This window comes from Spermophilus citellus, assembly GCF_964194105.1.
Source record: "Spermophilus citellus genome assembly, chromosome: 7".
Lineage (NCBI taxonomy): Eukaryota > Metazoa > Chordata > Mammalia > Rodentia > Sciuridae > Spermophilus > Spermophilus citellus.
This window is the reverse complement of record NC_138188.1, coordinates 154,551,138-154,576,996: the sequence shown is the minus strand read 5'-3', so window position 1 is coordinate 154,576,996 and position 25,859 is coordinate 154,551,138. Positions and strand designations below refer to the sequence as shown.

At 35.3% G+C, this 25,859-nt stretch overlaps 1 protein-coding gene across 20 annotated transcripts in view; it reads left to right on the top strand.

Moving 5' to 3' along the window:
* SYNJ1 (synaptojanin 1) overlaps positions 1 to 25,159 on the top strand; it is an 83,918-nt gene extending 58,759 nt beyond the window's left edge. For 2 of the 20 annotated variants that reach the window (XM_081302891.1, XM_081302889.1), the window contains exons 19-32: positions 178 to 295; positions 396 to 611; positions 3,453 to 3,531; positions 6,689 to 6,851; positions 8,876 to 9,085; positions 9,711 to 9,854; positions 10,595 to 10,633; positions 11,752 to 11,799; positions 12,958 to 12,996; positions 13,124 to 13,194; positions 14,673 to 14,781; positions 15,034 to 15,251; positions 19,439 to 19,462; positions 21,875 to 22,011. In XM_081302891.1, coding sequence (XP_081159017.1) covers positions 178 to 295; positions 396 to 611; positions 3,453 to 3,531; positions 6,689 to 6,851; positions 8,876 to 9,085; positions 9,711 to 9,854; positions 10,595 to 10,633; positions 11,752 to 11,799; positions 12,958 to 12,996; positions 13,124 to 13,194; positions 14,673 to 14,781; positions 15,034 to 15,251; positions 19,439 to 19,459 — 1,475 coding nt within the window. In that variant the 3' untranslated portion in view covers positions 19,460 to 19,462; positions 21,875 to 22,011. Of the gene's footprint in view, positions 1 to 177; positions 296 to 395; positions 612 to 3,452; positions 3,532 to 6,688; positions 6,852 to 8,875; positions 9,086 to 9,710; positions 9,855 to 10,594; positions 10,634 to 11,751; positions 11,800 to 12,957; positions 12,997 to 13,123; positions 13,195 to 14,672; positions 14,782 to 15,033; positions 15,252 to 19,438; positions 19,463 to 21,874 lie in introns of all 20 variants that reach the window. The other 18 variants (XM_081302895.1, XM_081302886.1, XM_081302896.1 and 15 more) reach the window with 13 other exon arrangements.
* Positions 25,160 to 25,859: the final 700 nt, after the last annotated feature.

The following is a 25,859-nucleotide window of genomic DNA, read 5'->3' as shown; positions in this document are numbered from 1 at the left end:
TGATAAAACTACTAAAAAAACCTTTGTAATTTAAAGGTGTCTAGACTTCCTGTCCATTAACAAGGGTGTCTGGCATTCCAGCCTTAGACAACTAAAGCTAAGGAAAGGAAATATATGCCTCTTTGCTGCACATGATCTGTCCTGATCATATGGTCTTGTGTTTTGTTCTGACTGCAGCTGAAGATTTAGATCTTCTAAATGCTAGTTTTCAAGATGAAAGCAAAATACTGTACACGTGGACTCCTGGCACTTTGCTGCATTATGGAAGAGCTGAGCTGAAGACTTCTGACCATAGGTTTCAACTGTCTCAGTATTTCTAATGGTGCTTGAAGTTGGTTTGAAATACATCCTTTTAAAAATATTTCTAACACATCTATCTTCCTTTATGTTTTCAGGCCTGTTGTTGCCCTGATTGATATAGATATATTTGAAGTTGAAGCCGAAGAGAGGCAAAACATTTATAAAGAAGTAATTGCAGTTCAGGGTCCACCAGATGGTACAGTATTGGTTTCAATCAAAAGTTCTTTGCAAGAAAATAATTTTTTCGATGATGCATTAATTGATGAGCTCCTGCAGCAGTTTGCAAATTTTGGTGAAGTTATACTCATAAGGTAAGTAAAATATTTGTTATCCAAAAGCAGCTCATGATTCATAAACAATAGTTTCCTGTATTACAAATCACCTAATTGGTGTTTTAATAATGTATGAATATTTTTATTTCCAAACTAAAGAAAAATCATACTATAGATGTTATTCAAAGAGCTCATAGGTTTTGAAACTGAATTCTCTACTTAGAAAGCTTAAATTGAATAATGAAAATTTTATATGAACAATTGAAGAGAGAAATATGTGCAAATTCAGAGATGACTTCTTGAGATTCCTACACAATGTAATGTATAACCAAGCTCTATAACAAAACAAAGCTGTGATTATTTTTTTAAGGAGTGATAAAAGTTAAGTGGAGAGATTATCCCTCCTTCAGATTAAGAAATGTGATGTTTAGATTAGTTTAAGTCTGTTTAATTTCCAACCGAGAGAAATGGTGAACAGTTAGGAGTCATTCGATTCAGTCTTGGTTTCCCTCATTGGTTTAACATCTGCCCTTTGCAGAAGCAGATGCTTCTTTTCTTGTTTTAAAAATGTTCTCTCCCATATGTGTAGCAGTTTTGAGAGATTGAATGACATGTGTATTTGAATGCCATAGAGAAAGAAGTACTATTAAATGCCTTTTTGTGGTGTTTGCTTTCTTAGGTATGTTTACAGATGTTCAATGAGCAAATCTCTTTACTAGGTGCTATGGAAGAGCAGAGGAGCACTTGATGCAACTTCTGCTTGTAGTCTTGTTGGAAAGAGCCACATAATAAACTTCCCTGTATTCTAAAAGTACAGTTCACAGATGGTGTGCTTTCTGTAGAATGAAAGTCATGCCTGAGACACCATGGAAGTAAATGAGGAAATTGTATTTAGACTTCCCTCAGATTTTTTGACAACAATATTTTAAACCTTAAAAAAATATATATCTTTCAAAATTTTAAGACTCTAGGAAGTACATAATGAAATCTTCCAAGTTCACAGATGCCAGTAAGCTCTGCCAACTACAGAAATGCCATACCACCAAAAGGATCTGTGCACTGTGTGAGTGGGCAGCAGAGTAGCCAATAAGCATCCTCATGAGTAAATGTGAAATACTGCACTCAAATGAGTCCAGATTGTGTAAGGAATGAAAGGTTGATAAAGGAAAGGGACCTATCTGTCTTTGTAACCCACTGGGATTTTCTTAGCTCAAAATTGGAGCCAACAGCATTCCTCAAAATGCTTATTATCATGATTGGAAAAAGTATTGGTAAGAAAATAAGGTGACATTAATATAAAACTGTGAGGTGTCTCCACACTTGGAATATTCATTGTTATACCTTATGGTAGCCCAGTTGATAAAGAAAAAGCAAGCAATGAAAGTAAGCAAAGAAACAAAAGTAAATAAAACTGTAAGCATTAAAACTAAATTATTCCCTTTTGGTCTAGAATAAGAAGCCATTAAAGAATGACTGAGTCTGTAAACGCCTTTAAATTTAAATAAGAGGTTCCTGGAAATGTAGACAGGACAAATTTGGATACATTTAAATATATATATTAATTGAAGGAAAAGACTATTGCTTTTAGGTTAGTGGTGAAAGTAGGAAGAAAATACAGTTGCTAGAGGACCTATTTAAATCCATGAATGTCTAAAAACCAAAATCTCTTGTTAAAGTTAAAAATGTGTAAGGGTCACTGTGTTTATTGAGGATAAGGACCAAGAAATTCTTTTATGACCTAGAATCATAAAAGCTTTGGTACCACAATCAAAGAACAAATAATGTTCAGTGTTGGGGAACTGGTGCGGCCTCAGTGCAGCCCTAACAGGTGGTTGTGACCTTTGAAGAGGAATATCATCTGTTGCCAACAATGTGAAAAAGATACCTTCATATTCTCTAAGAATAACATCTCTGTATGAGAATGACAGCATCTTGACATTACAGCATCCTGCATCCTGCAGCTTAATAACTTTATGCCAAAGAAATTGAATCAGTTACCTTGGTCATATTTTAGTGATTATAAAAATCTGTTCCAGGCCCTTGATTTCAATGGGGTAAAGTACTGTGTGCACTTTTGCTTAATATCCGTAATGTATACCTTTGAGTCCTAGTGTGAAAGTGTGCATGCACGTAGGTGTCTGTGTGTGTATCGTAGATATTTTCTCTATATAGTTGCAAATGGTTCAACTCATAAGATTGTTTCTGTAAACAAGATTGAGAGTTTTATTTTACTGTTTTGTTCTTTTTAGCACAATAATTTTATTATATAATAGTGACCGTCCTTGAAACTTGTTCTAATGTCCTTTTTTTTATTTCCCCTTTGGAGGTTTCATTTCATTTCAAAAGTATAAACTTAAGATCATACCAAAGACCATTGAAGGGCCAAGAGTTGTATTGTCAAGAACTAAAGACAGACTATAACCTAAGACTTCTTGTAACGTGTGTGTGTGTGTGTGTGTGTGTGTGTGTGTGTGTGTGTATCTGTGTCTGTCTGTCTGTCTCCGGTGGTAACTCCCTATCATCTTTCTTGATCAAATGTCATTTAAGGAAGACACCGAGACAATAAAAATACATACTCCTGGACTACAGGGTTAGGAGACTTGTATCTTTGCTCTGTAGTTTACTCTCTTTATATTTAAGATCACTTTGAACAAGGCCCATTTCTTCTGCCTGTTTTATTAGCATAGTGTTTGAAAGAACAGGGATTGAAATGTGAGGGGGAAGAGTGCCCTCTCCAGGTCATCATCAGTCCTACTGTCCTCCCTCCTTATACTCCTGACCTCTGTCAGCCTGTTTATCAGTAATCAGTGGACTTTAGTCATTGAGTTAGTTATATCTAAAGAATTAATTGGTTTTTTATTGCTTTTATCTTTATTAAAGATTTGTAGAAGATAAAATGTGGGTTACATTTTTGGAGGGAAGCTCTGCATTGAGTGTTCTGAACCTAAATGGTAAAGAGGTAAGTTAGTTGTATTGATTTTAAGCCATTCTGAAATTGTCTGTTGACTCTACTTTTAGGCCTGCAACAAGATTATCTTTAATGTATTTTCAGTTAATGAGGTAAAAGACCTTGTGGTATGCTTAAGACATTATTTCATTTTTTAAGTTTAGACTAATTATCTGGTTAGGTTAGGGTTACTTTAGTCCCTCCCTAAAGATTTTTTAATTTGTTATTTTTAGATATACATGATAGTATAATGTATTTTGACATACATACATTGGAGTGCATTTTATTCTAATTAGGATCCCATTCTTTTGGTTGAACATAATGTGGAGTTACATTCTTGTGTTCATAGGAACATAGGAAAGTTATGTCTGATTCATTCTACTATCTTTCCTATTCCCATCCTCCCTTTCCTTTATTCTTCCCCTCTGTCTGATCTAATGAACTTTTGTTCTTCCCTTTCCCACCCTTATTGTGTGTTAGCATCTGCTTATCAGAGAGAACATTTGGCCTTTGGTTTTTTGGAATTGGCTTATTTCACTTAGTATGATAGTCTCCATCCATTTACCATTAAATGCCATAATTTCATTCTTCTAGAGATAACTGAGTGATATTCCATTGTGTGATATATATATCACATTTTATTTAATCATTCATCTGTTGAAGGGTACTTAGGTTTGTGAATAGCTATTATGAATTGAGCTCCTCTAAACATTGATGTGGCTGTGTCACTGTAGTATGCTGCTTTGAATGAAGTCTTTGGGGGCATATACAGAGGAGAGGGATAATGGGTCAAATGGTTCCTTTCCTAAGGATAAATTCTTAAGTGTATATTTGCTAAGTCAAAGAATATAGACATATTGAGTTTTAATACTCATTTCCAAACTTTCCTTCAGAAAAGTTTTATCCAGTTATACTGTACACAGGTTTATCTCTATCTTACATCCTAATTAATACTAGATCTTTTAATTTTTTACTTTGAAAATCTGAAAGACACAGAATTGTATATCATCTGGTTTTAAGACTGTGGTTGCTAGAAATTGAGTGTTTTTTTGTCTTTTAGTTACTTCAAGGCTTGTTTGTGGTGCTGGGGATGGACTTCAGGGCCTCAAGCTTGCTGAACAGTGCTCTACCTCGAGTCATATCCTCAGCACCAGCCCATTTTCCACTGGCCTGTTCCTCTTTTGAAGCTCCTTTTATGTTAAAGATATTAATTTCTTGTTAAGTATGCTGCAAATATTTTTTCCTAATTTGTCTTATAACTTTATTGTGTTTTAACTATATAAAAATGACTGATTTTAAAATTTAATTCTAGCTTTGGTCTCTTAAAAAACCTCTTCTTTATCCCCTGATGATATAAATATTAAAGAGCAACTCTAGATTTGACATTCCTTGACAGCTCTCATTTCCTCTTGGAGTGTTTCTTTTTTCTTTGCTGGATAATCTAATTTTCCTTGTTTTGTTTTTTTCCCCTTCTTTTCCATTCCATCACTCACCCTCAAGTCTAGATGAAATCTATAAATTTGGAAATTTTAAAAGATTTCCAAAAATCTGCAGAAGTTATATTTGTGGAAAGTGTATGATTGCTCTTTTGAAGGTTACTCATTTCCAGACTTCCTGTCTGTTTCCTTTATTAATACCATTATTTCAACCCTAAATTTTTCAGGATCAATAAAATTTATTCCATTTCAGAGGAGATTCTGGGAAAGGTATACAGTATACATGGGACAAATCAGGAAGACCTTCTTGAGCATTTTCTTTTCTGTCATCTTAATTCCTTCCCTTTTATTTGGCTCTGATCTCTACCAAGTGGATATTCCTAAGGAATTGTATCTTAAATGACCATTATGTACTAGGGATGTAAGAATGCTTTTTAGACTTCTTTGGTGAATATAAAAGAATTTTATTGGGGCTCGGATTGTAGCTCAGAGGTAGAGTGCTTACCTAGCATGCGCAAGGCCCTGGGTTTGAATCTTCATCACCACATTAAAAAAATAAAATAAAGATATGTGCCCACCTATAAGTAAAAAATAATTTTAAAAAAGAATTTTATTGATTTTAACAAGTAATAAATGACCTATAAAGCATGTGGCTAATTTATGAAATTGAATTGATTTTAATACTTGGACTAATAATCAAGTGATAGATTATTAATTCTATGTACTCTGACTTCAAAACTTAATGTGGATGCCAAATTACTATTAAATACAGCTTTGCCATTCAGATTACCAACTTTTCAACCTTTGTGTCTTCAAGGAATTCTAATATCAATAACACATTCAGCCAAGAAAGCTCTGCACCCACAAAGATGCCAACTTTTAGCACAGCATATTGATCAGAAGTACACAGTTCATTTGCAAATACCAAAAGAATTTCCATCTTGTTCATGTCAAAAAACTTCAAACAAAAGAATTTGGAACTGTGTGTTATATAACTTATGTAGAAAGCAAGTTTGTTACACTTAATATGGGTTTTAAGTGAGAATTTCTTTTTTGTGCACAATCTGACAATTCTTGACCAACTAGTCTTAAAGCCGTTGGAAAGTTTTTTAAAGTATTTTAAAAATATTTCAATATGACATGGCACAACTTGATTATAACATGTTGTTGGTTTAATTAAATCATATTTTAGTCTAAAAACCACTCAAATTTATAGCAAAGGCAGAGTGCCAGTTTTGCAGATGACTGTTGTTCTGTTTTTAGAATGATTAATTTTTGTGGAAGATTTAAAATGTTCAGTTCTCACAATATTCTAAATGCTAACACTGTATAGGTTAAAGATACTCTAACATGTCTTCTATATATTTTTTTCATGTAGCAACAGTTATTTCTGTTATTTATTATTTTAATCTGATGATCAAAATAAAATATAAAATTGGGTAACAAAGTTGTCAGGGAATTTACAGCTGGCCAAGAAGAGGTACTGACTGTGGTAAAGGAAACTTGAATCTTTGTGCAGCCTAGAAAAGAAGACCTTTATATATAGCATCACAAGCCTTAAGGGGAGAATTGGGAATAGCCTTCAAACTAGTTACAAAGTGGAAGAATTATGTTGAATTGAGTCTGATTAAATTAATCATTTATACCATTGCGTAGTATGACTAAGGCAGCCTCTTTCTTCCAAAATAATAGTTTTCATATTACTGAATTTTATATCTTTTTTATTCAACTAGTTATTGAGCCGGACAATAAACATTACTTTAAAAAGTCCAGACTGGATAAAAAATTTGGAAGAAGAAATGAGTTTAGAGAAAATTAGTGTCACATTACCTTCATCAACAAGCTCTACCCTGCTTGGTGAAGATGCGGAGGTTGCAGCAGATTTTGATATGGAAGGTTCGTTTGTTTGTTGAATAGGTTTACTTCTGTAGTGCTGGGAAGTTTCTTTCCCATCAGTAAAGTCTTAATGCCAAGTTTATCTTTTCTCTTCCTCCTTGGGACACACATAGAAGTATTAATTAGGATTTATGTGCCAGGTATGTGCCAGGTGCTGGAAATCCAATGACTTTGACCCTTGCTGTCCTAGAATTCATTGCTTTACAGGCAGTTATAATAAAGTGGCATCAAAGTGATAATGAATGGTACTGTAGTAGCTCATAATAAAATTGCCTGGCCTGGATTTGAGGAGTTGGGTGAGGTTTCACAGAGGAATTGAAATTTAAAAATCTGAAGACTGAGGGGGGAATTGTATTAAAGAGGATAGATTAGAATGACTTAGGGAGAAAGCATATGTATAGGCCTGAGAGGGAAAATGAAGATCTAAATTCATCATACAAGAGTGTTTCTGAGGGAGAAAAAAATGCAGCAGGAGGAACAATTGTGGGGTGGAAAATGAATTTCAATCTGAATATGTGGGATTTGAAATGTCTGTGGGTTCAGGAGTTCCAGATATCAGCTCTTGAAAATGTGGGTTTGGTACTCAGGAGAAAGCTCTGGACTCAAAAGGTAGCTCTAATGGCCAATAAAGACACGTTTATTTAATACTCTGGCTTAGTGTTAGGGTTATGTAGAGACAAGAGAAAGAATTGAATATGGAAAAATAGTCCTGAGATAGAATATGAATATACAGTTCAAAGAAAGGCAGAGGCTGCCCAGTAAAGGGAAATGAGAAGAAACAAATAAAAATGTCAGGGACTCAGGAGAATTTTGTAGTTTAAAAATTGAGGAAAGAAAATATAACAAGGAAGGAGTAGTTCATGGTATCTTGGAGACAGAGAGATGAGTAGAAATAAGGATAGAATCTTGACCTTCTGGTTAAATAACAGGGAAGAAAGCTGTCAGTGACCTTCGTAGGAGTAATTTCAGTGGTTGTTGGAGCCAGATGGAAGAAACTGTCATGGGTGAAAGGTGAAGAAGTGGAGGGGGTGTAGAAGCTCTTTAAGGAAACCTGGTTAAAAGTGGTAGATAAGAGGACAAGTGCTTCATGGAGACTGGCGGGGGTGGGGGGTGGGAGACGCAGAGGTAGTTTTGTTTGTTGTTTAACTAGAAGAGGCTTGAGTGTGCTTCATACTAATGGAAGAGAGCTGTTAGAAGAGAAAGGACTGATGAAGAAGGGCAGGACAGAATAACAGCAAGATCACTAAGCAAATGGGGTTATTAGGACCCCATTCGTTCCATCCACAAATATCTGAGTGCTGAGCATGGATTTAGACTCCATCCTGCAGGCAGGTTGTGTGTGTGTGGAGGGAGGCGGGGGTCCCATCTTAGGACTGTGAAATGTAAGTGTTGAAGTTATCTATCTGCAGGAGTGGAACAGTCCACAATTTCAGAAGAGTCAGGAAGCTTCAAGATAGTTTCTGAGAGGGGTGAGGGGAAAAGTCAACTAGGAAATCATGCAGTTTCCAGGCAGCTTTGAGAGCCCATAAGAGACTGAAAACCATAAATTTAATACATTGTCCACAAGTCACACAGAAAGATGGTAGGACTCAATTTGCCATCTTGCTGCCTTCTTAGTCCTTGACAAATGCGTTTAAGAGACCAGAAGGGCGGAGGTTGGAGATAACTGCAACAAGTGAGGTAGAGTGTTAAATAAATCTCTGATAGCATAGCTTCAAAAGAAAATAGGACATATTTTTAGAGGTAGAAAATTAATGTTCTGGAATTGGAATTAGGTTATAAGGGGCACCCTGACCCCACTTTCCAGCCCTGAGGTAACAGGTGTCTTTACATTTTCTGTAAGAGCATTTGTACTATTTCTAATTTTTTTTTTACATATAAATCTTTTAAACATGCCTATGTGCTTAGTCCATGTGTTTTGGCAAAGTCCTAATGTTAAGGACTTTCATTTGTGTATTTAAATCACATAAAACATCTTTGAATAAGTTGAAATGGTCCTCTCTCTAACACCTCTCTTTCCTTAGGTGATGTTGATGACTATAGTGCTGAAGTAGAGGAGCTTCTTCCTCAACATCTCCAGCCATCTTCAAGTTCTGGCCTTGGCACTTCCCCAAGCTCTTCACCCAGGACTAGTCCCTGCCAGTCACCCACAATATCAGAGGGTCCTGTACCTTCCCTTCCCATCAGACCAAGCCGAGCACCATCCAGAACTCCTGGGCCTCCTAGTTCACAGAGTGTGTATTTTACTTGAACATTTTGTATAGACTTTCTCTAACCAGTGTGTTTGATTTTAGAGAGCCACTATTGCCTAACTCTTGTGCCTATATGATGAGTACCTGCATACAAAAGAGGAAAATTTGCAGATGATAAATTTTCAATGAAAAAGAAACTCATTGTCATTGATGCGACAAGATGAAAATTTTCTTAATTCTTTTTCTATGGGGTTAGCATTGTGTGTGTCTTACAGTTGATGATTTTCTATTGTTCTGGTAAGAATCCATAACTGTTTGGGCCTTTCATTCTTTTTCTCTACTGGCCAACAGACTTCCCATGACTTAACTAATACTTTGTACTTCTTAATAGGGTCACTTAGTACATCAGCTTTTAACACCTGGGCCTAGATAAGAAGTCAATATAGAATTAGTATCATTGTGGCTGTGGTACCAAAGGGAAGTTTAATGGTAGATTTGAGTGCTTTTTTTTTAATTCATACTGAAAATGGGTATCATTTCTCTATGTTCATATATAAATTTTTTAAGTTAGCAAAATAGGACATTTTAATATATATTTATGAAGTGCATTCCTTTCTGCCATAGCCCACTTGTCACCTGATCATCTTACCTACTGTACTTTCTTCAGGTTCTCCTGTTGACACTCAGCCTGCAACCCAATCACAGCAGAAGGATTCTTTTCAGACTTTAGAGCCCAAGCGGCCACCCCCTCCTCGCCCAGTTGCTCCTCCCACACGTCCTGCCCCTCCACAGAGACCACCTCCACCTTCAGGTAACTAACCACTTTATTTTCATTTCTGCTAAAATTTGAAATTTTACTCCACTTTATTTAAAAAATGTTCTGCATCTTTTCATATCTCAGGCTTCTAGTTTTATTGTTTTTCATCATTGTTGTTACTGCTACAGCTTTTCTCAAAAGAACACGGTAGGTGCGTCAAAACAAGTAAAACATTTTTTACCAAGTAAATTCCTCCAGCATGTTTTCAGAACTGCCTTCTTACTAGTGTTCAAAATGTATTTGTTTTGGTTTTGCTAAGTTGATGTAGTCAGACATAAAAATTGTTTGTAAGTAAAACTAGCTTTAGTTTTTAAAAAAATCCTCATTTCTGGCTTTATAAATTCATTAAAATTGACTAATTTCTATAAGTTGCATGGTTATAACTAAAGAGCATGCATATTATTTAATAATAAAGTTTTATATATTTGTTTAAATGTTCCTTTTTTCCCCACATTTTTATTGGACATTATAGTTGTACATAATGATGGGATTTGTTGTTATATATTTGTCTTGCATACAATGTAACAATATAATTTGGCCAGTATATGCAGTTACAGTGTTGTTACTCTAATTCTTATGAATATGTGCATTGAACAAAAGCTTTTTAATAGTATCTAGATAACTATGTATAATTCCTGACACTTGACATCATGAATACTCTAGCTAATCTTGACATGTCAATTCTTTATTTAATGTCATTTCCTTTCTGCTGCATATTTCTTACGAACTATAAGGGGCTAGGAGTCCTGCACCTGCTAGAAAAGAATTTGGAGGTAACCATTTACAATTGTTATCATGTATGCATCTTGGTTCATTAATGTTTTAGAGTTTGATCCTATTATTGAGAGACATTTTAGATTTGTTTGATAACAGTCAAGGTGAATGCATTAATACCCCCAATTAAAAATGGCTCCAAACTTCTATTCTTTTAAGTTAGCTGTGCATGGTGGTGCATGCCTGTTATCCTTGCAGTTCAGGAGATTGAGGCAGGAAAATCAAAAGTTAGAGACCAGCCTCAGCAGATTAGCAAGGCCTTAAGCAACTTCTTGAGACCCTGTCTCAAAATAAAAATATAAAAAAAGGATTAGGGATGTGGCTCAGTGGTAAAGCACCTCTGGGTTCAATCCCCTGTACCCAAAACATAAATAAGTTAAAACTTTATTTCAGATTCCCCCCCCCCCCGCATCCCTCCCCCTTTTTTTTTTTTTTTTTTTTTTTGGTGTTACTGCAGACTGATCTCAGGGGCACTCAACCACTGAGTCATATCCCCAGTCCTATTTTGTATTTTATTTAGAGACAGGGTCTCACTGAGTTACCTTGCCATTGCTTAAGCTGGCTTTGAACTTGTGTTCCTCCTGACTCAGTCTCCCGGGCCTCTGGGATTACAAGAGCGGGACACTGCGCCTGGCTTTTTTTCCCCTTTGTGATTGTGAAATATTACAGCTTATATTAGTGATTTAACTCTGGATATAAAAAAAAGAGATAATTCAAAAAAAGGCTTTCAATAAACATATTGTTTGATTCCCTAATGCAGATAATCTCAGATATAAAAAAGAAAGTTGTTACCCCACTTTTATTGTTAGAGTTTAGGGGTTTTGTTTTGTGTCTGCAGTGCTAAAGATAAAACACAGTACCTTGTGCATGCTAGGCAAGTACTCCTCCACTGAGCCTTATTCCTTGACTTGAAGAAAGGGAGAATTGAGTTTTGGGCTCAGCATCATTATTTTCACTTTGGGGGCCAGGGATGAGGCTTAGTGGCAGAGTGCTTACCTAGCTGTGTAAGATTTAAAGTAATAAAAGAGCCTTTGTGCAAAACTAATTGTGTACCCTGCCTTTCATTTTGTGCTGTGGGCCCTGAACAATATATAGTTTTTGTTCTTTCTTTGAAAAGGTATTGGAGCCCCTCCCAGTCCTGGGGTAGCTAGGAGAGAGATGGAAGGTAACAAGACTTTTGCATTATAGAAATGGTTCTCTCATTTTATTTCTAAATGTCAGCCCTCCAGTGTTTAAAGGCACATGAATCTTTTCTTAGTCCAATTGTAAACTTCCACTCTCCCTCCTTATGTATACCTTGTACTTATTTGCTTTTTATTCTGTGTTGTGTGTATGTTTCTAATAGCTATCTTCTTAATTTCCCCAAGATTTATGTTATTTGTGCTCTTGTTTAATTATTTCATGTATATTTAGGTTGTGATTAACCACTTAAAAGAATGCCTTCAAAAATATTTTTTGGAATATGCCAAATGCTCAGTAACATTCTTCACTAATCCAAAATTTTGAAAATTAGTAAATATAATTAAACCCATTAATTAAGGTCCAAGAATATAGTATTTTGTGGATGAACCTGTATTTCTATGTACATTGGTACTGAGCAAGATTTATTTAAAATATTATTAAGATTAGAGACCTTTTGTTAAGATTAGTTATTAAAGGTCTGATATGTTTTATGTAACAATTACACTTGAATTGCTTTTCAAAAAGGAAAATAAATCTAAGAGGCTGTTTGCTAATCCCTCTACTCCTTTTGTCCCCATGAGTAATTTTCATTTCATCCTTTAGCTTTCTAGTAAGTTTAAATCACATTTTAACACCATCTTCTACAGGCAGATATATGCCTGCCTTCTGTCTCATACAATTTAGCTGTGAATCCAAAAGTTCTCATCATAACTTTATGTACAGTAATACAACATGAAGCCCCATGAGGAACCACTTGTGTAACTTGAAAAAAGACAGCCCTGCCTACTGCTCAGGAGCCTCTGAAGAGAGGCAGTTTCAATGGCCACTGCTTGTGACCATTCATGCAGCTACCCTGTGTTCTCAAGGTTCATGAACAGAGCTCTGTGAGGACTATTGCCTTAAAGTGAACTGGCGAGTGAAGCTTCAGACAGCTACTCTTGTCTCTTATAAAGTTCTCTCTTATTAATTTTTCTCTTTTGGAGTATTTCATTTAGGACCAGTAATACCCACATCCTTGACCAAAGCTAAGTACTTTGTTAAGTACTCTCTGCTGGTAATGAAGTAGAACAACCAACTGATATTATACAATATTATTTTATTGTTTATTTATGACTAATTTTTTTTCCTTCCTGCTTCAAAGCACCCAAAAGTCCTGGAACAACACGGAAAGATAATATAGGTAAAAAAATATAGTTACTTACTCTTAAAACTGGACCATGAAATAGACACTTAGACTATAAGTACATGGTTTCTAGTTCTTTTTGTTATTTTTACACTTAAATATATGATGCCCGTCTTTGTTCCAGGACGGAATCAGCCTCCGCCTCAAGCAGGACTTGCAGGCCCAGGACCTGCTGGATATGGTGCAGCCAGACCGGTAGGTAACACCTAGCCTCAGAGCCAGAGGATCTCAGTTTTGGATCCCAATTTGCTACTATTCAGTTTTCTTACCTTGGAGAAACCATGTGACTCTTCTAGGCCTCAGTTTCCTTAACTCTTAAAGTAAGGAAATTGATGATCTCCAAGGTAGCTTCCAACTCTTAACTTTATTTCCACGTTTTTTGAAATAAACAAACTTTATTACTTGGATAAAAGTGATATACTTAACTATTTTATCATATTAAATATCTTCATCTTTAAGTGTATGAGAAGCTGATATTTTGGTAAGCTATTTATCATGTTATCTAAGTAATTAATGCCTACATAGACCATCCTTCAATAAGAAGGATTTTAGTTAGCAGGAAAAAAATATGACCGAATTGGGTACTAAAACTGTTCTGAAAAACAAGTAGTTTTCAAGGTTTTTTCCCTCCTTTATGAATCTACGGCATTCTGTATTTTTAGCATGTGTTCTGTTTTATATAACAAGCAATCAAAAAGCAAGAAAAATAGGAACAGAAACCAATAATCAATAACTTTGGCCTGTGTAGTAGAGTGATCCCTATTTGATGAGTGGAGAACCTAGAGCTATCACGATACCTAGAAATGAAGGTTGTAGGAACCTAGGGAACTACTTCCCGCGAATATAGAATTTTTTGCCTTTTCTGTTGTCGCTATCTATTTAACAATCTGAAGGTGATTTTCTCTATACAATATTACTCTCTGAATTAAAATGCCTGTAGAATATACCTAAAGATATCTATTACACTGACTCCACTACCACACTTCCACAGAACTTTTAAAATTTTATTTAATACTGTAAGAATTGGGAAAGAAAGTCAGAATTTTTGTGGAGTTGAAAGCTCATATTAACTTGCTTAAAATAAGTATTGCGGGCTTAGAGCCCTCAGCACACATGAAAATAGAAAAATATATTTTCCACCATTGTATCTTCTAATGTATTTGATGTGGATTATTGAGTTAGTTGGTAAAGAGTTTTACTTCTGTGTTAAAAAAAATCTCAGGGTGAAGTTTTCTGAAGTCTCTAGTAGCTCAGGTATATATCTCTCTATCTCCTCATATACATTAGCATTGTCTCAGTCTCTTCCATGAAGATTTTAAAATTTATTAATGTATGTGACGATAAGTAGAGAATAATTAAAATGACAAGATAGAGATTAATACCAGAAAGGAGAACAAATGAGATGAAAAAGCAGACATTTTTCACAAAAATCTTACCTGTTGAAAATAAATAAATGGGGGGCTGGGGATGTGGCTCAAGCGGTAGCGCGCTCGCCTGGCATGCGTGCGGCCCGGGTTCGATCCTCAGCACCACATACCAACAAAGATGTTGTGTCCGCCGAGAACTAAAAAATAAATATTAAAAATTCTCTCTCTCTCTCTCCTCTCTCACTCTCTCTATAAAATAAATAAATAAATAAATAAATGTCTTAAGTGTTATATTTCCCACTGCAGACAATTCCTCCACGTGCTGGAGTTATAAGTGCCCCACAGAGCCATGCTCGGGCATCTGCTGGAAGACTGACCCCTGAAAGCCAAAGCAAGCCACTGGACACATCGAAAGGTAGATACTATATCAGAAATCCCAGTTTTGTACTTTTTCCTTTCACTTTTTTTCTTTCCCCTTCTGTTACCTGCCACGTTCCACAACTTACTCAAATAGGGATATACTTTCTTCTTCATGCCAATAGAAATGAGCTATTTGTTGGGGCAAGAGGGAATAACAACTGGAATGTCCTCCTAACATTTCACCAAAGAAAGACAAACCATGGTTTTCCAGAACAGAGCTAACTTCTGACAATCATTGGTGTTTCAGGCTCAGCTCTCCTTCCAGAACCACTGAAGCCTCAGGCTGCTTTTCCTCCACAGCCTTCTCTGCCTGCACCTGCTCAAAAGTTGCAGGAGCCTCTTGTCCCCTTGGCAGCACCTATGCCTCAGTCTGGCCCCCAGCCAAATTTGGAAACCCCACCACAACCCCCACCACGGAGCAGGTCTTCCCATAGCTTGCCTTCAGAATCTTCTCCACAGCTGCAAGTAAGTCTCATTATTAAACAAATTATTATCTTTGGTGTATACACTTAGAACACAGTTATTCTAATCATTAACTTTTTTTAAGAATTACATAAGAGTTTTCATTTTTGCCATTTGGTATTAATAGATAGCATCCTGTGTTAATGACTTTACCAAATAAATGTCATTTGACATCTCAGATTAGTCACATAACAAATGTATGTTCTGGTTATTTGGGGATTTTGAAGTTATTTTTCAGACACTGCTTAGATTAAAAATTCTCAGAGCATTCCTAAACCAGGTTCTTTGGGGCATTTCCAAGTAGTTTCTCAGGTTAATATTAAAACTTCATGACTTTTTAAAATGCATAATTTACTTTCAATAGTTAATAAATTGGGATGAACAAGAACATTTTTATTTTTCTCATTGCTCACAATCATAAATTACTTTGGGCTTTCACTTCCTGAAGAGAGATTGGCCATTAACATGGTGGATAATTTCCAATACAGGGAAAATAATTTCTAGTTCCTTTTGATGTAAGCAGTAATTCTTTTCTGCATTGTAGCTGTCACTGGGGTTCATAAGGTATTTCAGTTAGTCATATTAGATCGGTTTAGATGGTTTGTGCTTGTTAAAAACCATCAAAATAATAAATCATCTCATTAGTGTCTCTCAGAAAACAGTGCCATTGCCTTAGTGGGTTAAAATCCTATGATCAGAGAGATTCTTTGTTCTCTCACATTGGAGACTTCTGGTGGATATATACAAAATTATTTTATATAAATATAATCAAATAAATTGAACTTTTAATTTTCTTATTTGTTATACACATATAAATAAAATTGTTAAAATGAAATTTAACAGGTGCATATTTTATGGGTTTTTTGTCATACATAAATTCTTAACTTGAAAAATGTCATCGAGGCCAAGGAAATATATAAAGTTTTAAAAATCTGCTTCCAAACTTTGGAAAGACCCCAAATACAAAAAAAATTGCAGTTTCCCTTAAGCATATTGATATATAGTAGTTTGCATTTATTTTTATACAATATGAATATACCCAGTTAGTTGCCAGAAGCTAATGGCTTCTTGTATTTTTACATGGTGAAAAAAAGATACTAAAGTAAAGACTCAAAACAATCTGGATATCATTAGCAGTTGGCAGTCACATTTATAAAAGGATAGATATATAATAGAGAAAAATATTTTAAAAATTAAAATAAGCTACCTCCACATTTTTTTTAACTTCAGAAAATTGAGGATACTGAAGATATTTAATAATGGTAGAAACCCTTCAAAGAATATATATCCACTTATTTTCCCTCTGTCACTCTCTTCTAATGAACCACAACTTTTTTTCTCAATCCCTTGTAATGTATACTATTGTATTTTAAAATGTAATTGGAGGGCAAATCAAGCTAGCCACTTCGAGCTCTTACTGTTTTAGGGCCTCTAGCCTAAAGTAGAGTACCAAGTGCACATTAATTCCTAACACTATGTAATGTGAAGACAGATGCAGTACTGTGCTGAGAAACTTCAAAAGTCAAAACTGTCCAGGAAGATTGCAATTCATCTGTGGCACACAGGAGTGCAGTAGGAACATGTCAATAACCACCAAGCACCATTTTTCCACTGTTTTGATTTCTGGTTTTCATCGAAACTAGTATGGTGATTTAATTTGATGACTGACAGCCCATGGTTTGTATGTGGCTTGGTAGATTTTGTTCTCAAAATTTGTTGTAGTCAGTTCATCAGAAATGACAAACATGATTATTACAGATTCTAAAGTTTCTTTTGCCTGAGTCATTGATATTAAATTCCTCTGAACACTATATACACAGAAACATATTTCCTTTTTTGAGGGTTGGAGGTTTTATTATGTGTAGACTATCTTTGTGAAGGATCACAAAGTGGTTGCAGTTTCCTTAGGGAATGTATAGTTTGGGGGTTCAAAAGGAAGGGTGGGTGTGGCTTTTTACCTTTCTAGTTTTTAGCCATAGGAATAATACCATTCAGAAAATAATACACATTTAAAAAATTCTCTGAAGTAGCTATAACTTGAAAAATATGCAAGATTTTTCAATATTGACAAGGGTGAGATATTTATAAGAAATGTGGCATTTTGGCAATGGTATGAAAGAGTTTTAGAATGAACATTTAGTAATTTTTTTAAGTATTTATTAATCTTGCTCTCAGTCAATAATGAATTTAAAACAAACACATACTTGACATAACCTTTACTAAAATGTTTGTTGACTCTCTAATTTTTCTCTGATATACTTTTTCGCTAATATATATATATATATATAATATGTAGAATTTTTCTCTAATATAGAAAAGCTTCTCTTACCCTAAACAAATATATAATATAATATATATAATACACAGCATAAAAATGCCTCATGTATGTTACTGACTTCCTGTACTCAGTCATCTGATAATGAGCTAAGAGCCAGAAATAAGGAAATCCAATAGTAAGTGATAGTTGACAATGAGGGAAGAAATAAAGTAGAAAATCTCTGCCCTGTATATCTTTTCTTTTCTTTTCTTTTTTTTTTTTTTTTTTTTTTTTTTTTTTTTTTTTTTTTTGAGAGAGAGTGAGAGAGGGGGGAGAGAGAGAGAGAGAATTTTTTAATATTTATTTTTTAGTTCTCGGCAGACACAACATCTTCGTTGGTATGTGGTGCTGAGGATCGAACCTGGGCCGCACGCCAGGCGAGCGCGCTACTGCTTGAGCCACATCCCCAGCCCTGCCCTGTATATCTTAATGTAATCTGTTTCTACTCTCTTATCCAGTGCCAGAGCCAATAATACATGACTCCCAAGATCATCAGGGCAATGGTAAAGAGGAGACTGTAAAGTATGTAATAGATTTAAGGATGGTGTCTCCATATTGTCAAGATTAGTTTTGCTGTTTAAAAATAAGATAATCTTCTGCCAGGTGCAGTGGCATATGCCTGTAATCCCAGTGACTTGGGAGTCTGAGGCAGGAGGATTACAAGTTCGAGACCAGCCTCAGCAACTTAGCAAGGCCATAGCAACTCAGCAAGACCCTATCTCAGAATAAAAAGGGCTGGAGATGTAGCTGATAAAAAGCACCCCAGGATTAAATCCCCAGCACCAAAAAAATTTAAAGTAAGATGAAAATAAGATAATCTTTTTATGTATAAGGGAAGATTCACCCCAAGTTTCTCAAGAGTACTAGATTTTAAAAATACTCCTAAATTATAGAAACATTATGATTTAATTTTAAGCAACAAAAATAAGATAGTTACTACTTCTTATGCCTTAAAATTAATAAATTATGAAATGAATTAGTGATGGTATCACCCCTCAAGACATTTTAGTAACATAAAATAAACCTGGATCCTGACCTACTTTTTTTAAATGACTGCTAATTTTCAGTGGTGTAGTGCTTTTGCAAAGTTGCATCTCTAATAATGATAATTATGACACCCATAGATTATCCTAAGGCTATATCCTGGTCTTCTTATGCTGTTGTAAAAAGTACTGTAGATGGACTGACTGGTTTAAACAACAGGAATTTATTGCTCACAGTCCTGGAGGTTGGAAGTTCAAGATCATGGTGTCATCATGGTGGGATTGTGGTGAGGGTTTTCTTCTTGGCTTACTGACAGTTACCTTCTTTTGTGTGCTTACATGGTCTCTCCTTAAACTATGTGCTGAAGAAGAGGGGTGGGGGGAATGGACACGTGCACAATCTCTTTGGTGTCCTCTTGGCACAAGGTCACTCACTATTCCATCAAAGGAGCTCCAACCTCATGACCTCGACTAATCCTTATTACTTTCCAAAGGCCCTACCTCCAAATGCCGTCACAAGGTGGAGGGGAAGGTGGGGGAGGTTAGAGCTTTAGCATACAAATTTTGGGGGTGGTGGTAGTAAACATTCAGTCCATAACAGGCTGTTTAAAATATTTTAGAGCTCTGAAAAGCTTTGTAGAATTAAAAAAAAAAAAAAACTGGTTAGTAATCATCTTAAGACAAAGTTTGGGTCATAATTCAACAAAATCACAAAAGGAATTAGAATTTTCTTTTGAACTTATGCTATAACCTGCAAATATTAATGCTCTTGAATTCTGTATGTAACATGAAACTATAAAGTATTTTGAAGACTGATTTGTTAGGGTTGCTGGTTGGTCTCAAATTGTCCTCCTAACTCTTTCCTTTGATGTCTGTTCCCTTTCTCAAAGCAGGAGCAACCATCAGGGTAACAGGTATCTGACTATTTATCAATCTTACATGTGCTTTTCATCTGTCTTAGCACATTAGATGTATGAATTTGTTGCTTCATACATCTAAAGTTTCACCCATTTTTAAAACCACCTGTCCACGTTAATCAATTCTATTATCATACCATAAACCTGTCTTTTCTTTTTCTTAGTATTTTGGATTTTTAGGAACCATTTTAGATGTTCTTGCTAATGCTTTATCATTTTTTTGCTTCTTTTTTTATGAAAATTAACAAAACTAAACAGTGTAATTTCAAGAAAGTAAACTTTAGGTATATGAAAGCCTATTTGGCAAAATCACACTCATTGTTTTAACAATGACATAATTATGTAAACACAAAATTCAATTTTTTCCCTTAGCTTTCTTTTGGGAAGTATTTTTAATAGTTCTAGTAACAAAATTAGTTTCAGTAAGGAAGAATTGGTGATTTAGGAAGATAAAAGTTAACATTATAATAAGACTAATTAAAGATCCTTCCAACACCTTTCTCTAGAAATACCACTGGATTTAATGTTGTCATCACAAATCCTGCTTTGATTATAAATTAATCCTATGAATGAATGATGGTGTGGCTCTCATTGTTATTTCAAACTTGATTGGAAAATGAGCTTCTATCAAATTATCTTTAAACTTATTTTAAAATAAAAATTTTCAGTATATGAAAATAAAGAAATGTGTGTGTAGTATTTATTTGGCAGGTGCCTATAGTTGGTTCTAAGCTGTGCAAAGCATGAAGTTCTCCTTTCCTGTAATGTCTACATGGTAGACTGTTTTATCTGCCACAGGACAGTTTGTCCCAGTCCCAATTAAATACTTCCATTTTGTTCTATTTATCACAAACAATCCAGAGATTATTAGTAATATAGAGTTAATGTAATTTTACAATGACTATAACTTTCCTGTCAACTCCATTTTCCTGTATAAGTCTGCTTTTCTCTAATACATGTAGAATACAGTTTAGTGTCTTATAACCCTTTGGTATAGATTTCTTGTTTGAAGAAAAATATACGTGTTCATTTACTTATAAACTATGTTCTGGGACCACTGAATAAAGGAGATATTTGAAAGTTATTCACTTAGGAGGTTATCCATACCATTTTCTCTTATGGGTGAACATCTTTCCCTATTATTAAGCACTAAGATAGTGTTTTTATAATATGCAATTACATTTTATAGGGTCTGCTGCTCTTTCCCCAGTGTATTTCATGAGAAGGTAGTTACTTTGATAGCTTTCTAAATTCCTTTTGACTAGTGCTCCATTTTGTTACATTGCAAGTCTTGAGTGAAATTCTCCCTTCCCTGTACTTTCCAACCTGGGATTTTGTTTTTCTTATCTTTGAATTTGGCATGAGTCAATATATCCAAGTCACTTATCCTAGTTTTATTAATTATATGGGCTTATTTTTGAAAATTAATAATAAAATGCCTGATGAACTAAGTTGCTCCTGAGGCCAGGATGATAGTTGTTTTCCTCATCGAGATAGCTTAATTTGCTGAGTCCCATGACTAGGCTCCACTCCAACCTAGCTATTTTGTGAAGAAGGCACAAAGAGATTTAGGGGAAAAGTACAAACTTTGCATGACCATAAAATAATTCTGGCTGGGTACGGTGGCACATGCCTGCAATCCTAGCACCTTGGGAGACTGAGGCAGGAGGATTGCAAGTTCAAAGCCAGCCTCAGCAACAGCGAGGTGCTAAACAACTCAAACAACTCAGTGAGACTCTGTCTCTAAATAAAATACAAAATACGGCTGGGGATGTGGCTCAGTGGCCAGGTGCCCCTGAGTTCAATCCCCAGTACCAAAAAACAAAACTAACATCCTTAAAGTCAAATTTCTATAGTAACAATTTTAAATGAAAATATTTTTAAAAGAACAATGAAACCACATCATCCTTATAGATGGGTGTTGGAAGTTTATTATATAGTTTTATCATAAGTTCTGAATATGGGTTTCTTAAGTTTGTATTAAAAAGTGAACTATGTATAAACAAATTTGATAATTCTGTCTCTTACCATTTCAAAAATTACATGAATGAAATAAATTATATCAAATTTCTTTGAGATTTAAATAAATGAATTTAATGAATAAGAGGATTTATTTACAAATAAAGAATAAAGTTTATAAAGAATAAGATTTTAACATATTCCATGCTTGTATAATTATATCCAAATGGATTCTGTCATGTATAACTAAAAAGAGCCAATTAAAAAATAATAGCTTAGCTGTTTCCATCTTTTTAAAACCACCAGAGTAACAAACTACACAAAGTTATTTTTTAATTTCTAAATTTCTATGCTTGCTTCCCCACACATAAAAAGGTAATAATAATTGAAACAGAATAGGTGTTATTAATAAATATAAACTGATTATTCACTGTTCTCTTTCTTTTCCAGGTAAAAACAAATGGAATCTCTGGCATCAAACAAGAACCACCATTAAAGAGTGACCCATTTGAAGATCTTTCATTTAATCTGCTTGCTGTATCAAAGGCTCAGCTCTCTGTTCAAACATCACCTGTCCTAACCCCAGACCCAAAGAGGTTGATTCAGTTGCCTTCTGCAACACAAAGTAATGTCAGTACTTTGAGTTCTGTAAGTTGCATGCCAGCACTGCCTCCAATTCCAGCCCGGAGTAACTCCCAGGAAAACATGCGAAGTTCTCCAAACCCATTTCTTACTAGCTTGACCAGCACAAACCCTTTCACTGATAGGACTGCTGCTCCTGGAAACCCATTTAGAGCTCAATCTCAAGAATCAGAGGCAACTTCATGGCTCTGCAAAGAAAAGCCTATTATGGACAGTCATTTCCCTTCTCTAATGCCTGTTGGTCATAACACAAGCATGCCGTCAACCTCACTCGATGGTTTTAAGGACAGTTTTGATCTGCAGGGCCAGTCTGCAGTAAAAACAAGTAACCCAAAAGGATGGGTAACCTTTGAGGAAGAAGAGGACTTTGGTATGCAGGGGAAGTCAAAGTCAACTTGTCTAGACTTGATGGATAATCAGCCAGGTTCATTTGATGAAGACTGCAAGAAAAGTACAAATGTTTCTTTCTGTGTGTTGCCATCCAGACCTCCACCTCCACCTCCAGGCCCTCTGCTTCCCCCCAGCACCACCCCTCCCACAGATCCTTTCATATCCTTGGCATCTAAGGTATCTCACATACTGGACTCTACAGAAAGATAATATTATACTATAGAGAAGGGCTTTGTGTTTTTTGCTGTTTTGTTTTTAGTTTTGGCAGGACAGAACCAAAAGAATCGGGCATTAGTCATTCACTGTGTGCAATAAGAATTTTTAAGTGCACTGATACCCTCTTAAAGTACCACTATTTTATGTGTACAAAGTTGGAATATGTGTATATTGGAAATAAGGAAAAATCCTTCTCGTTATTAACTGGAGTTTTGATATGTTGAGACAGCAGTAGCCCTAAAAAGTACTTAAAACTACCTTTGAAAATAGTCCTTATTCAGAAATTACTCATCAATCTTCTCTGGAGAATCTAAAAAAGTCCACACAACTTTTACTGGAATCATGCTAGCCCTTTCATACTCTTGAAAATTGGTATTCATGAGTATTTACCAAAGACTGCCAAAGTTATATTGAGACAGTTTTGAAAGGCATTTAACAAAAAAAGTGTGTATGTATATATGTATGTGTGTGTATATACACATATATACACACATATAATCTACATATTAATAAAACTATTAAATTTTAGTATATAACTCAGACCAAATTTTACCTAAACGTTCTAACAGAGTCCTTTTTTCTATATCATTACCAAAAAGATGACTGCAAATTTGGATGTTTCATTAATTTTCTTCCCCAAACTAGAATAATCTCACTTCACAACCTAATTTTCTATTATGCCACAACCCGACCCTTCAAATACATACACCCTTATTACTTTCCACATGTTTCTCTCTGGGAGGAGGTTCTTACAGCTGGCAGCAGCATGTTTTATGGTCAATCATGTGGCCAGATACTCTAGCACTCTCCAAAAAGTACCATGGCCTTATATTTAGGGAAGGCATATACCGCGGAGTTCAATGTAAATGTACTCTCTTCTCTTTGCACATTAGGGTATATGTTGCTTATTTCCCTCCATACTTTTCTATTTGCTGCTTTTGCTCTGGAACTTTGTTTTTGGTAGGGAAAGCAGCTGTCCCCAGAGTACTCTGAATTGGGGATATCCCAGTCTATGTTTTCTCCCCCTTACAAGGCTACATAACACATTTTTGCTGCTTTTTTAGAGGCTATACCTCAAATTTGCTGTGGATTTTGTCTCCTGCACTGCCAGTATACAACTAATCTGCTTTTATTGATTTTATGAAGTACACAGAATTTTTACAGAATGTAGTATTTTGATATCATTAAGTGAACCAATCAGAAAACTCCTTGAGCAATAGTTGTTTTGTGGTTTGAGTTAAAATCATCTTTGCGCATTAAGATTTATATTAACATTCTTTTATATAAAGAGTTGCATATGTCCACCTAAATTCCTGTGACCACATTTAATCTTTAAAGATGTGCTTCGGGAGAATACAAAAAAATAGAGTTGATAGCTAAGAATATTTAAAGTGTAAAAGCACAGCAAACTGCATTGCACTTAAAACATAAATCTATAAGGAAAAATCACTTTTCTAAATGCTCAAATGTTATCAAAATACTTTATTTATAGAAGTGATCCTTTCTGTTAACAGCCAGGATTTGCTGTTAGAAATAACTCTTGTTTTATATTGTGCTTTTGGGGGGTTCTGATCATTTCAGCAGTAGTATCTTTGAAACAGCAGTATTACTATAAGCTGTGTGCTTCAAAATGTGAATGGATTTGTTGAACTGTGGCTTTAAATCTATGTGACTAGTGTACATGGTATTTGCTCTCCATTAGCAAAATAATACATTGTTGGGTAAACTTCACTAGTGCCAATTGCAGTTCTGTGAGCAGTGTTTCCTATTGGATATAAACTACTGTCTAAAATATACATATCAGCAGCAGCCCGGCTCTTGTCAGGAAAATTATATTTGGCAAGTTGCTAAAAAATGCACAAAGTTATGAAAGTTAAAGGTATGCTGCAAATAACTAGCCGTTATTCTGTGTATTATTAAATATTTACTGGTTCTGTTCAAAGCAGAGCAGAATTTAGACACTAAGAATCTCTTTGTGAATTCTTTGTTCTCTATAGTAGATTGCTGTTTATATGTATGTAAGAATTTTATTGCTTATGTGGCATACAATATTTATAACTATATACTTTATAGAAGTACCATATTAAAGTCAGTGGTATACAGACATTCTGTATATATCCTGTGATATGTGCTGTCATATGAAATAAATATACCTGTCTTTACCATGCTGACTACTTTGCTCAAGAGGGAAGAATTTTTCTCAACCATTTTCCATGTACTTTCCATATATGTTTAGTGACATTTGGAGAAAATAGGTTAGCTCCTATTACAAAATGAGGTATTTTAACTCAAGACATTATTTTCATTTATTTCATTTCTCCATATACTGCTTACTCTTAACAAGTAGGAAGACAGATTTTCTGGGTCATTAAGAAACCCTTGCATTTATTCTGTAAACAAGCCTTCATTCAAAAATTTGTTGGTTTGAAAATAACACATGAATGGATTATTTTTGACCCACAGCAGAAGAAACAACAAAGGAATCAGGACATGAATAGCTAGACAAAAAGACAAGTCCCAAACACAGATTTAGAGACCATGGCTAGCAGTTTTCCATGAGTTTGCCCTTGTGTAGTCTGATTTGATGATATTCAAAAATAACTTTGTTTCCTGTGGGAGGCCATCCTCGCACATGATTTGAGTTACCTCTGGCTGGGTGAGAGGCGCTTAGACACAGCTGTGTCAGAGCTATTCCCCATCCTTTTCCAGGTTCAAGGGCTTGTCCCTGCAGAGGTGTACCTGGCCACTGCCCCGAAGACCAATCGTCGCCCCTGACCTTGGGATGCTGTCCCCCTAACCTTCATTGGATGGGATTTTCCCTTGAATTTTTTATTCCCCAATAAAAGCCCACTCCCTGGTGTGTTCTCTCTCTCAATAGCCTCTTCAATAAACCTCGCTACCGCATTAGGAGGCTGGAGGCGGGAGCTAGGAGAAGCAGTCCTGGAGCTGGTATTAAAAGTAATAAGAGTCTTGTCTCTTTAATTTAAAACTCCCTAGCATTTACTCATGAATCGAACCTTCTTTCATGAAGCCAGTGCTGGTCGCATGGCAGAAGTGGCACCCAGAAGTGAGGCATAAGTAAATATGACTATGTTGAGTTAGGGAGCACGCTATAGAAATACAGGATTTGTGACATTTTTAGGGTCACGGAAGTACCAGGCAGTTTTTGGAGCGAAGGGACGTTAAA